Genomic DNA, 13,874 nt, shown 5'->3' on the forward strand with positions numbered 1-13,874 from the left:
AATCATATTATACATAAATAATTTTTTAGACACACACACACACACACACACACACACACACACACACACACACACACACATATATATATATATAGTACAAATCTGTACATATACTGTGTATACCTGTGGATAAACATATACTGTGTATAATCTACACATATACAGAACATACTATTTGCATGCAAAATGTGTGTACAGACCTATCTTCTGTGTTTTTGTGTGAATGTGTGTGGACTGTAACCGCCATGGCTTTAAGCGAAAGGCAGCGTGACTGACAGCTCTGTGACAGTCAGTAAGGGGGAGGAAAGGCGGGGATCACAGGATTTGACAGAAATGAAGAATGCATCTTAGCCTCTTCCTTTGGTGTACTCTGACAGAGACAAGCAATAAGGTGTGTGAGCCGTGATGCATGGCTGCCTGACAGTACCTGTCATAGTAGTCCTCCTGATAGCTGTCGTAGTCCAGGTCAAACTCAGATCTGCAGGGAGGGAGAAGAGACAGAGGTGGTTTGGAGGCGTTGTCACTTAACGGCAGCTAATAGAAGGTTAATTAAGAACCTCACACACACACACACACACACACACACACACACACACACACACACACACACACACACACACACACACACACACACACACACACACACACACACACACACACACACACACACACACACACACACACACAGTCTGCTTAACTGCAAAGATGTTTGGCCTATGTGTGAAACATTAATACGAAGAAAAAAGGTGTTCTACCAGCGAGGATTTAAAGACACAAGTTCTCTTCATATTTTCAAGTCAGTCATTATTATATATCATATCATGAATATAAAATGTATATAAGATGTTTTTGTGTAAATACCTGTAGTTCAAATACAGTTTAGTATTGCTAATAGCACTCTGCGTTTCATTTTACTGGGACTGAGAGTCATTTTATGACAGTAATTACAGGTCTGTAAATGGAAATACATTTAGAGATGGTAAACACAGCCATCCTATGATTTAATTCGCTGTGAAGGCAAGGAATCTATTGAAAAGTTGGCCAAATAGAATACCTAATAATTTTACACATAATATATAATAAGGCAAAGTTGTACACATCAATAATACTAGTATATTAAATCAAAAATAATCATATTATATATATATATATATATAATTAAAGAAAATCATAATAATAAAATAAATCAAACCAACACAGTGATTTTGACTTCCCCCAATAACGATTAGTTTCACCTCCACAATAAGAGAACTTTTAACAAATGATATTCCCCCAACAGTACAAACAATAATATTCTGCTGCTGAGTGAGAGGTGTTGATCTGACAATGCTCTGTATGCTCTGTACAGTACGCCTGCCGATGTGACCCTGACGGGAGTCGACCTGGGAAAATCAGCCGGGTAGAGTGACACTAAGCCAGGGCATAATGAGACGGCGTTTTGTGGCGTCAGACCTCAGAGGTTCTCCCTAATCCCTGCAGAGCGGGCGATAATCCCTCCTCTGTTGCTCACCTTCAATCTTGCACTTTTTTTCCCTCCTCACCCTCTCTTTCTGTCTGACTCATTCTCTCGCCATTATTTTTCCTCATTCCCCCTGGACTCTATTTTTTAATTATAATAGCGACGCATGCTGACACACCATGACGGTTGAAGGCATAAGACATACAAGAAATGTCGCTTTCCCAAGACCTCTCCTCACGTGCTGTGAAAACAAAGTTCCACACGGTTCTCGGCTCGTGATATCTCTATCTCAGTAGGTGAGTTGGATGATCCCTCCGTTAGAATCAGACTCTTCTTTCGCAACTAAAGATACTTTTGCATCATGTTTTTGCTGCAAAGAAATGCAAACACAATCAAAATCTCTTGGATACTGACACCTCAAAACATATTTTTGTTGATGAGAAAATAACCTATGAAATAACACTGTAGGATTCATGAGGCACGTAGTCCCTCCATTTTGCACGTTTCAGAATTAAGTTATGAATGACAATTAGGCGTAAAATGTGCAGTTTATGTCGACTGACACAAGCAGACACGCTGTCACTATGAAAGGCAGATGGACTTGGCAATGCATAACATCATCTGTGTTGGTCCCAGAATTCCAATCCAAACGGAAACGTTTCTTCCCAACATCCGGGGATATATTTTTTTTAATCCGTGCTGTTCTTTTTTTGGGTATATTCATCCTGACCACAATTTATCACGTGCGCGATCTTTACATTCTTGCCGGGAGAAAGGCGGACCCCTCTACAAACAATATGAACAGCATATAGAGGAGCACATGCATAATAAAAATTTCCTGTTTCTTAGAAAGTGCAAGCTAAAGAGTAAATATCTAATATGGGATTTTTTTTTACCTGTTATGCTGCCATTACATTGAACAAGCTTTGTTAACATGGTTAAATAATGCAGCCTACTGAAAAACATTATTAATATGAGATTTGGAAAAAAGAAGGATGACTCTCGCCATGTTTTTGTTTGTATTTTATATCCTATGATGCTGCTGTTGATGTGTGCATCTGTTTATAAGGAAGTATGTTTGTGTATGTTGATTTGTTTTTGTCAAAAATTATTTTCCTTTTCTGCGCGCGCGCGCGCGTGTGTGCGTGTGTGTGTGTGTGTGTGTGTGTGTGTGTGTGTGTGTGAAAAACTGCGACAGCAGGTCTCTGTACATGTGTGAGTGTATGTTAGTTATATTTATTAGGTATGGAACTGCTTTAGAATTCTCCTCACACTATACATCCAATTCCACCTCCAGTCTGAAAGTGTTTTGTCTGAGATCAGCCATTTTTACAGCATGTCAGGCCAGCAACCGTAACACAATTTACTACTCTCTATACTTGTGCTGCGAATTTGGTCAAAACTGTATATATCATTATTTGTCTCCTATATTTATTAGTGTGTATGGTTGTTCAGCTCTCAGGTTTAGGAAGCTCTCAGGTTTCTGTGAAAAATAGTGCAGTACAGAAAAAAGCAACTACGGTGTACTACCATAAAGGAGTTCATATTTTTCTTTATTACTTCTCATTTCTTTCTACTACTGAGACTACTAAGCAAACATAACAATGGGAGAGTGGTGTCCACAAAATAGCTGGAAACTCTGGAGCGGTCATGCAGATATTGAAATGATGATGACAAGAATGAATCATACTAGAAATGTATCAGGAAGAAAGAAAGAAAGACAGAAAGAAAGAAAGGGCTTTGATACAGGTCTCTGTGCAGGCGCAGGGTTGTGCGTTTGACTGGTGAATTCCAACAGAGTCAGACCTGCCAACCTTGGGGAAAATATTTAAGTACCACAATAGCGTAACAGGGAGTTTCAATGGCGTTTGAGTCACTGCAGCTAAATGACTCCATCAGTTATTCACACCGTGGCCGTCTCATAAGCAGGCTCATCACATTGTATGCGAGATACTACGACTAACTATATATACTAATTTATCTCATTAGGATATAGCCCCATTTAAATGCATCACCTCGCAAAGTTACCGAACATGTTTACCAAGTAGAGATGCACCGATTGTAATTTTCTTGGTCGATTCCAATTTCTGATTTTTTTAAGTTTGACCTGCAGATTCCGGTTTCCGATGGGCTGTACGTCAATGACAAATATGTCCCGTGACCTGATCCACGTGATAGGACAGCTGCACATACGGACTACCGCTGCCATTTTCAGTTACCATAATAGTGAGATTCCTGATCTTGACACTGTTTTTATTATTGTTCATTATTCACCATGGAACATAATAGAATATGACACTGTCACTGAGTTCCAATTAAATAGAATATGAGACTGACACCAAGTTTCAGTATAATTCAACCTGTAACTCTCACTTAGTTTTTGTAGAACACAACATATAACTAACATGGAAATGTGCAGTTCAAACTTCAAATCAAAGTCTCTTTCACTTTAAGTGCAAATATACATTTATATTATATTTATTTGGTTCTTTGCAAATAAATTGCAATCATTTAAAAAAAACAAACAATTAAACGTTAAACCAAGTGAATCAAATCGAACAACTCGTTTTACTGAGTGACTCGTCAAGAACCGAGTCTCAAAAAAAGAGTCAAAATCTTCATCACGAGCTCCGCAGTGACAGCGATAGATATGCAATTGCACAATGTTAGAATATTGTCAGGCGATAAATAAATAATTGATCTAATCTTCTTTGTTTACCTTGAAGTACCTCCAGTGACATTTTCTTCAAAATATAAATGTATATATACACATGTATACACATATATATATAATATATATATATATATATATATATATATATATATATATATATATATATATATATATATATACTGTATATACACACACACACACACACAGAGTATATGCATATATACACACACACACACACACACACACACACACACATATGCATATACAGTATATGCATATACACACAGACACACACACACACACACAGTATGTGTGTATATATATATATATATATATATATATATATATATATATATATATATATATATATAAATATAAATACAGTATATATATATATCTATATATATATACACACAGTATATACACAGTATATTGCATAGTTTCAGCTGGCATTTCGTACCTGCGTATTTTGACTAAGAATTGTGTAGTTGGTACACAAAATGTGTGCAGTTTGGCAGGTCTGCAGAGTAGAGAGGAAAATAACCATTGACTAAATTGTCACCGAGGGGGAACTAAGCCGCATTTATTCCCTTTTCTCTACATTCCTGGCTTCTGGGTTTACCATCTAAGTTGTAGGTGTTTATCCACAGTGTCACAAGATGTAGTGTAATCATGATGCACCAGAGAATGAGAAGAATGTGACAATATTTTGGGCATATTTAATAAAGAGATGATTTTAATAGCTGAGAACAGGTTCAATTTGAATAACCTCAGTTAAACTGTCTCAGTTCAACTGTCTACTGTCTCAAATCGTGTGCGTGTGTGTGTGTGTGTGTGTGTGTGTGTGTGTACACTGTGTCTACATGTGTGTTATAAGGGCCAGAAAGACAGCAGGGTCAGTAAAGGCTAATTAATTTATTTTCATAATTTCTCAAGTGCCACAGCAATCCATTAGGCATGGCAAGTTATAAATCATCTAACCCCCATTGCTCTCAGGCATAGAGCAATGGGGTGTGTGTGTGTGTGGGCGAGTGTGGTTGTGCGCGTGTATACTTGTGAGTGTATCTGTGTGTGTGTGTTTATGTGTCGGTGAGTGGAGAGGGGTGCTCTGATATCTTAGCTATAGAAGATCAACGACATATAACCCAAGTTGAAGTCACAATCAATAAGACTGAAGGGGCACGGGAGAAAATACCAGCATTATTTAATAAATCCGCAAATCTTGAGCATGTGTTGCACTGTGAATATACTGTAACTGCACTAGTGCTGAATGCACAGTCCGCAAGCCAGAGGTTGGGAACCTCTTCGCTAGAGGACATTCAGTCCGTGATGGTCGGGTTTATTTCCCACTCTCCCTTGTACAGACGGTGAAACGCCAGAGGAGAGGGAGGCGCGTCGGTGTGCTCGTGCGTCTCCGCCGAGGCGAACTTCGCACATGGGTACCGGGAATATTTCTCTCTAATCTGCGTTCACTGTGCAACAAACTGGACGAGCTTATATTGAACTTTATTGCCCAACACATGTGAACTGATTCGCTAATGTTAGCAAAAACATTCATAATCAATTATTTATTTATTAAAAGAAAGAAAGAAAGAAAGAAAGAAAGAAAGAAAGAAAGAAAGAAAGAAAGAAAGAAAGAAAGAAAGAGAATAGTTATAATAATAATACAAATAATTAGAAATACATAAATAAATAAATGGATAAATGAATGAATAAATATAAATACATGCATTTGAATATTGTTGTTTTTTTATATTGAAATTCTATTTGAATTTTTTTCCTGCAGCCCTATTGCTCACATCCATCCCTGACAATCCTCATGGCACCATGAGGCTACTCTCAGAAAGCGACCCTGAATACCAATTTGATCAAATTTAAGAGACTGAGCCATGCAGTAGCTCCTCCTCCCCCTCATGCATCGTGTCTACTCAAACCACAGTTTAAGTAGTCTGGGTCAAATGTATTATTTCTGATAGCCTACATAATTGCTCTCTTTGACGCCATATTTACTCCATCACCGGTATTTAAATGTACTATTTCAGGAGGAACGTTGAACTCATCACAAAACAACACTCAATAACCAACAGCGAAAACAACAAAAACAGATTACAAATTAATATTTCGATATTGAAATTGCTAATACTTAGCATTGGAACCGTAATTAATCTGCGTGAGATATGTTATGTTACTATAAAATTTCCTCTACCTGTTCTACAGACGGAGCATGTTTTGAAGTCATGCACCTGTAGGACAATACACAGTTATAGTATCAGACAGGGTTTGCAACCGCCCTCAGTGGAAATGAATTGGCGGCAAAAATAGATAAAATCTCACAGAGAAGTGGGATAATCATGACTGACAACAACGCCCTGAAGAAAAGTTACAGAGTTTGCCTTTGCAAAACGAGTAGGGAGTTTGTTATGCGATCAAATTGAATCAATTCTATCTCATCCTCCCGACTGGTGAATGAATAGCCTGGCATTCATGCATCAGGGAAAGAAAGAGGGGAAGACAGAGGGGGAGAGTGCACGGTGTCTAAAAGCTGGCTTTGACTAAGATAGAGAGGAGGGAGGCATTGATGGAAGGAGAGGGGGAGGCGGTGGAGGGTGGGGGGAGGATGAAGGGATTGCTGCCAGACGACGAGGCTTCAGCGCAGCTTGTTCCCCCTTTCAGACGCTCTTCAGGGAGAGCCTCTGAACTAATCTACTCTCTCTTTCCCTTTCATTTAATCACTGTCACTCTCACTCACTCCATTTTATTCACACGCACTCCCTCTCACACTCGGTCTTCCTTGTTCCTGTTGTGTGGTGCATATTACTGGTGCATTAATGGCTAAAAGGAGGTGAGCGTGTGCAAATACGCTGAATATAGAGTGAAACTTATACCATTTTAAATGACTGAATGTAGGAATATAATACGAAACAAAGGTGACAACTGCTCTCATCTTTTTACACTACATCACCATTGCACTTCATTGATCTTGCTTCCATCTTACTATGAGCATTACAGACACGCGCAGACAGACACAGACACACACACACACCCACCCCCTTTGGGATACATAACCTTTTGATAAAGAGCATCTTCATTCCCTCCTGTGACAGAGAGAAGCTATGACTCAGGCCACTTAAACACACACAGCTCACACACAGCAGATTCAATCAATGGCAGGTTTAGAATGGAAGCAGATCAATAAGACATTACCATGTGATCTGCTTCAGGACATTCATTACTGTTAGGCCCAGTGAGCTGCTCCGTAAGGATAATCTCCACACACTGGTGTGGCTGCGAGGGCTGAACATCAGAGGCCGAGAAGAACGTATGAGAAGAGCGTATGACCCGCATGCGTCAAGGTGAGAACCACGGTCCAAGACCAATTTATTCAAACATTCCACAGTGGTCCATAGAGGATGGGTGAAGAGATGGATAAGGTGAAGCAGGTTGCTCTTACCCTGCCTCCCTTTTATCTTCAATGGGCCTGCATGGCTGACAACACTGTGGATTCTTGGACTCGCTTACAGCGGTATAGTCAGAAAGAGGTGGCAAAGAGCACTACACTGACAGAGAGGGGCTGGCGAGCGCCTCAATGCCTCAGCAAGGCATTGAACTCACACCAGATCCCCAGCTTGAGTGCCACAGAACACACGCACACACACACACACACACACACGCACACGCACACACACACACACACACACACACACACACACACACACACACACACGGAAAAAGGTTTCTCCTGATGCACATTTCTTGTATTACTGCCCGTATGGGTAAACTCCACACTGGGAAAGAGCGATAACAGTATACGGGTGAGTACCAGTTTTCTAAAAGACAAAGGGTTGACAGAGACAGAGGAATGAATCCTACAGCTGTCAGCGGGAGGGGGGTACATTCCATACTCATTGTTTCTATTGGCTGTGCTTAGTGCGGCTGGCGCTAGGTGTGGCTCAGGATGGTGCAGATAGTTATTTGATTCGCCAGTTAGCCAAAGAATTGTTGAGAGTGAAAGAATCAATCCGTCTTACACAAATTGATCGCATACATAGAATCAATTTTTTCATTTTCCGGTTGATTGCCATATAATAATTGCTGTACACACAATAATGGGAATTGACTATTCCATTGTCACCAGTAGAAAATACTTCAGTTCCATATTGCTAATTGGTGATGCAATGCTATCAAATGTTCTCACACCAGGGGCCAGAGACATTTTAATTAAGATCTGTACCCAGTTATCCGATGTGTCACCACTGGCAGGAAGGCTCTCGCCATTCATGGGCATTACTGGAATAGATTCAAATCACACTGGTAAGGGAGGATACGCAGCAAAGACAACACTGATGTGACAAAAATTATCCAAAAAACGTATTATAGCAGCTGATGGCACAATTTTTTTTATGCACCGTTCTCATTAAAGTGCCACTGGTGGCAGTAAATTGTGTGGTTCCTTTGAGCATCTGTAGTGCCATATGTTCAAGTGTGTCGTGTTGGCCGCACATTACGGTCTGCAGGGTAGCAAAGTATGAAAGAGAAAGGAGAGCAGCTCGCGCTCAGGCGACAGACCTGGACTGTTTTGGCAGAGGATTAGCATAATCTGCCTTTCAAATCAACCTGGGTTACAGGTGTCTACAGTGATTAGAAAGCAAAAAGCTGTTATTTTAATTGCTTCCTTCGGTCTCCAACATGAGGGTACGCGAACAGATGAAGAAGGCTCTTATTTTTGGTCACAGCAGCAGCATGTCATGTAATCCAGTGAGCTCAGATGAAGAACTGGGATAATGCCTTTGGAGACAAAGATCGACCAAGACAGGCTAAATTAAAGCCATTTTTGAGCCACTTTTGAAAGAATAAAGCATTATTTGTCTGTGAGTAAATACATGAGATTAAATACTTGAGCCTTCCTGAACATTTATAACTCCACAGTGGGAATTACCTATAATTACAAAAACCAGGATCTAACAATTGTGTTTTGAGTATAACATCATATATGTAAATATGGTCTCTGTCAAAGCAGATTCATTGATTGATTTGTAACTGATGACGCTGGTTTCCTCATTTGCAGATACCCACTGTTGAGGTAGAAATGCTCAGGACAGTAGTGGGCTAAAACACATTTTGTTGCTCCAGTGCGAACACAATTTTTTTTTTTAAGGGGACCTATTATACTCCTTTTCAACAGGTTTATAAAGGTCTCGGAGGTCCCCAAAACATGTCTTTTAAGTTTTCTGCTGAAAATACAACTCTGATTACACAATCTAGCCATTCTAACGTGCCTCGATAACCTACTGTATAACCTGTTCCCCAAGGTTAACTTTAGCCACGCGAATCCCATCTACAGCCACCAAGATCTTCTGATCATAGGATTACAATGTAAACAGGCCGTTGCGAGTGAACCATTAGCGTTAGCTAGTGCTAAACGGCAAAAGTAACACACATGACAAATCATTTTTTAAATACTGACATTTCCCTCGTCTGCAGTGTTGTCACAGACAGTTGGTTTTGAGTCCTATTTCTTTTAAAAGATCTGTGCTGGTCTGCGGCCGACAATCGATCGATTCCCATGCTTAGCGCTTAGCTTCGACATGATGCTAGCGGGTCCGGAGAGTGCTAGCTGTACCTCCAGCCGTGGGTGGGGACACTAGGATGGGGGGACGACCCATGTGACGTAGGAAGGGTTCGCGAATCTGATCGGCTTGTTGAATCACACAAATCAAACTGACTGGGACGTCTTATTTCACAGTTTGTGTGTGAGTAGGCCCAATAGAGACCCACATTTATGTGCACAAGCACTGAAAAAGTGAGTTTTCCATAATAGGTCCGCTGTAATATAAACTTAATTTGAGTGCAGACTTTTTCCTTCCCTCCCATGTCCTTGATTCAGCAGACGATCGAGGAGGAGTTTTAGCCCAGTGTCATCTGCTAAATCCAGCCAATGTAATGGTGTGTCAGAGAACAAAGATATCCATTAGGATATTTGTCAGAGAACAAAGATATTCATTTGGATATTTGGAGATAATTAGTTGCGCGAGACAGCATAAGGTGACAGATGACATCCAGCAGGGCCACAAAGGTTGCCCTCCGCTGTCGCCCTTAAAGAGGGGCTAAGAAATGGAGACAATCCCTCCTACGGGGACCTCAGCATCCCCAAACTGCCTCTATCTTAATGAACCTTAAATGCAAAGCTAAAAGGTTGTCAGAAGTTTCCTGGCGTAATTAATCCTTCCAGCTCTTGCAACTCTGGCCATGCCTGCCGTCTTTTTTCATCTTTCCAAATGTGATGTTCTGCTTAAATCCTCATAGAAATTGAAATATAATTCTCATGGCTACTACATTTCATGGCAAAGAGGCCTGAATGTATTAAAGCTATAGGGGACTCAAAATGGTAAATTTGCAATTATATAGGTGAGAAAATATGTGTCCTCGGTGTTGTAATAAAGAAGCCTTGCTACCATCAAGCAACTTTGTTAGTTAGTGACTTTTTTTTCTTCCCTACGTCAGTGTGTTACTTCATTGAATCGCTCGTAGTGTTACTTCATTGAATCGCTCCCAACTTTACCAGATAACTTTACCTGATTTTGGATTACAGATTTTGGATTGTTCGCACTTTGATATCCCTACTATTTCCTGGCTTTGGCCCTCTCCTGAACTGTTTTTTTTTGATTTTGGAATGTGGACTTTGGCTTGGCTAGCGCTAGTGAGCCTGTTAGCTTAGCATATTGCTAACTATGCTGCCACCGATGCCTACCTCCTCGGACTGTGGGAACCGATTGCTCCTGGTCGGCTCAGCGCTCTAGAGAAGTCGGTCTTTCAAGACATCCACAGCCTGCGAGAGGATGTGAGGAAAAAGGATGAACTGTTTGTGCGTCTGACCGGCCATTACCAGCCCTCAGGCGAAGCACATATCCTGCCCCATGTCCTCTGCTCTGATCGGACCGGACTTTGACACCTTTGATGAGCAATAAAGCTCAATATAGGTTCCTCCAGTTTGTTGCACAGTGAACGCACATTAGAGAGAAATATTCCCGGTAACCGTGTGCGGAGTTCACGTCTGTGGAGACCCACGGGCGCACGGACGCTTCCCCCTCGTCTCTCCGGCGTTTTACTATGTGTAAGGGTCGGCGTGCCAACTGTATACCTAAGAAATCCTCTCTTCACTACTGATGTTTGGTGAGTCCGATCCACTCTACTAACATTAATGACTGTCACTCCGCTTCCGATCCTGTGAACAACGTCAACTCAAAAATACAAAACATCATTGGTAACATTGCACCTGTGAAAACTAAAAACAACAGAAAAACAAAAAGCCCCCCTGGGGAAATGGAGCGGTTGTTAGGCAACTTAAGAGATAGTGTCACCAGGCAGAACAAAATTGCAGAAAGACAAAACTTCAGGTTCATCATGACATTTACAAGGATGGACTCAATCAGTACAACAAATAAATAAAACATGCCAGACAGTCTTTCTTCTCTAAAATCATTAATGAAAATATCAACAATAGTTAAGTGCTCTTCTCCACTGTTGACCGACTTATTAATCCACCATCTACAACCCCGTCAGAGGTGCTCTCCACTGAAAAATGTGATGAATTTGCTACATTTTTCAATAACAAAATTATATCTATCAGACAGAATATTAGTGACTCAACTTCCAGAAATGAACCTACCCTCCAGTTCTCCAGTAATACGACTGCTGCCATGTCTCACTTTGTCCCTTTAGACATAAAACTAGAGGATATTGTTGGTCAGCTCAGGTCCTCCACCTGCTGCTTGGACCCTCTCCTTACCACATTTTTCGGTAGGGAGAGGGTTTTTTGGCTGCCTAGCACACAAGGTATCATAAATTATAAACAGCTCTCGTCAATCAGCTATATTTCCTGCAGCATTTAAAACGTCTGTCATTAAACTCCTGAAGAAGAGCAATCTTGATGCAAAAATGATTGCCAACTATAGGCCCATTTCCAACCTGCCATTCCTCAGCAAAATACTTGAAAAAACAGTTTACCTTCAGCTTAAAATTTTTTTAACATCAAACTGCCTTTTAGACATTTATCAATCTGGTTTTCGACCTCGACATAGCACAGAAACAGCACTAATTAAGGTTGTGATTGATCTGCACATAAACACTGATTCTAAAATACTATCTGTTCTTCCGCTCCTGGATCTCATTGCTGCTGTTGACCATCATATTTTTATTGGAGAGGATTACAAAAATGGGTCTGGCCCGGTTCTAAACTGGTTCAGAACATACCTACATGACAGGCAGTTCTTTGTGTCCATTGGAGATTTTGTCTCGAACAAAGTGGATATTATATGCGGAGTGCCCCAAGGTTCGATTCTTGGACCATCATTGTTAAATCTCTATGTCTAATTCTCTATATTATAAAGGAACACAAAATAAAATACCATAAATATGCAGATGATTCACAACTGTACATATCCCTATCTCCTGATGACATACACCCCATACTGTCCCTCACTCAGTGTATTAATAATATTAATGTATGGATGTCACAGAACTCTTTACAACTGAACAAAGATAAAACAGAAATACTCATCTTTGGAGTCAAGGCTCAGAGACAGAAAATTGCAGCTCATCTCAATTCTCTGTCTCTGGAGAGCAAAAATGAAGCCAGAAATCTGGGTGTAATCATAGATGGCAATCTAAATTTCACAAAATCAGCCTTCTACCATCTAAAAAATATTTCAAAATTAAGAGGCTTCCTGTCAAAAGCAGACTCCGAAAAACGTATCCACCATTCATAACAAGTAGATTAGACTACTGTAATGGCCTATTCACCGGCCTCCCAAAATCTGCTGTGCAGCGAGTACAGTTAATCCAAAATGCGGCTGCAGGTGTTCTCACTGGGAATAAAAAGTTTGAACAGATGACACCTGTTCTTGGATTGGCTCCCCGTTAAAACTAGTATTGATTGCAAGATTCTTCAACTTGTATATAAAGCTCTAAATGGCCTTGCACCCCAGTATATACAGTAAAATAAATGGTCATTACATACGAACCAGCAAGATCTCTCAGGTCCATAGGCAGTGGTCTATTAACCATCCCTCGTACTAACTCTAAAGCAGGCGAGGCTGCCTTCCGTATCTATGCCCCAAGTGAATGAGAGAGGGAGAGAGACCCCTACACTTTTAAAAGCAGGTTAAAAACATGTGTGTGCATGTGTGTATGTGTGTGAGTGTTCTGTATGTTGTGAGATTTGTGTGTGTGCGCGATCTTTATGTTGTAAGATTTGTTTATTCTGCACTGACTGTTCTTATAGTTGCATAGACATTTTATATATTTTCTTTGATTGTATTTCTCGGTGACGGGCATTGTGTTGCCCTGGTATGAAATGTGCTTTATAAACAAAGTTTGACTTGACTTGACTTTTACCAACTAGAGAAAATTGAATACATTTTTGGACCGATAGGTATTCAAGATTCATGTGTTAATGTGCTGATCAATTTTCATACACTGATCCAGCTGCACCCTACCTGTATACAGCTCATTGTGGTCTGGGTCAAACTAGTGAATTAGCAAAATTCAGTTTTTGCCATCATATATTTTCAAACTAGTCCCATAAACATGTAGGCGCACTCACATTCCCCAACATTCTTCACAACGGAGACTGATGTGGCTCAAATGCAACAGGTGCACAGCTTCAGAGAAACTACAATATAGTATCATGGTGTGATTCCATTTTGTATGGGGAAAACCAATCAATCAGATATTTGGAAAACA

General features: G+C 40.3%; 1 protein-coding gene across 1 annotated transcript in view; it reads right to left on the minus strand.

Annotated features, from left to right (window-relative positions):
• LOC307227665 (heterogeneous nuclear ribonucleoprotein C-like) overlaps nt 1-13,874 on the minus strand; it is a 42,589-nt gene that overhangs the window by 10,102 nt on the left and 18,613 nt on the right. Inside the window, exon 3 of the mRNA XM_079997056.1 lies at nt 428-478. Coding sequence (XP_079853182.1) covers nt 428-478 — 51 coding nt within the window. The remainder of the gene's footprint in view (nt 1-427; nt 479-13,874) is intronic.

This window comes from Zeus faber (assembly GCF_960531495.2).
Source record: "Zeus faber genome assembly, chromosome: 3".
NCBI classification, from domain to species: Eukaryota; Metazoa; Chordata; class Actinopteri; order Zeiformes; family Zeidae; genus Zeus; species Zeus faber.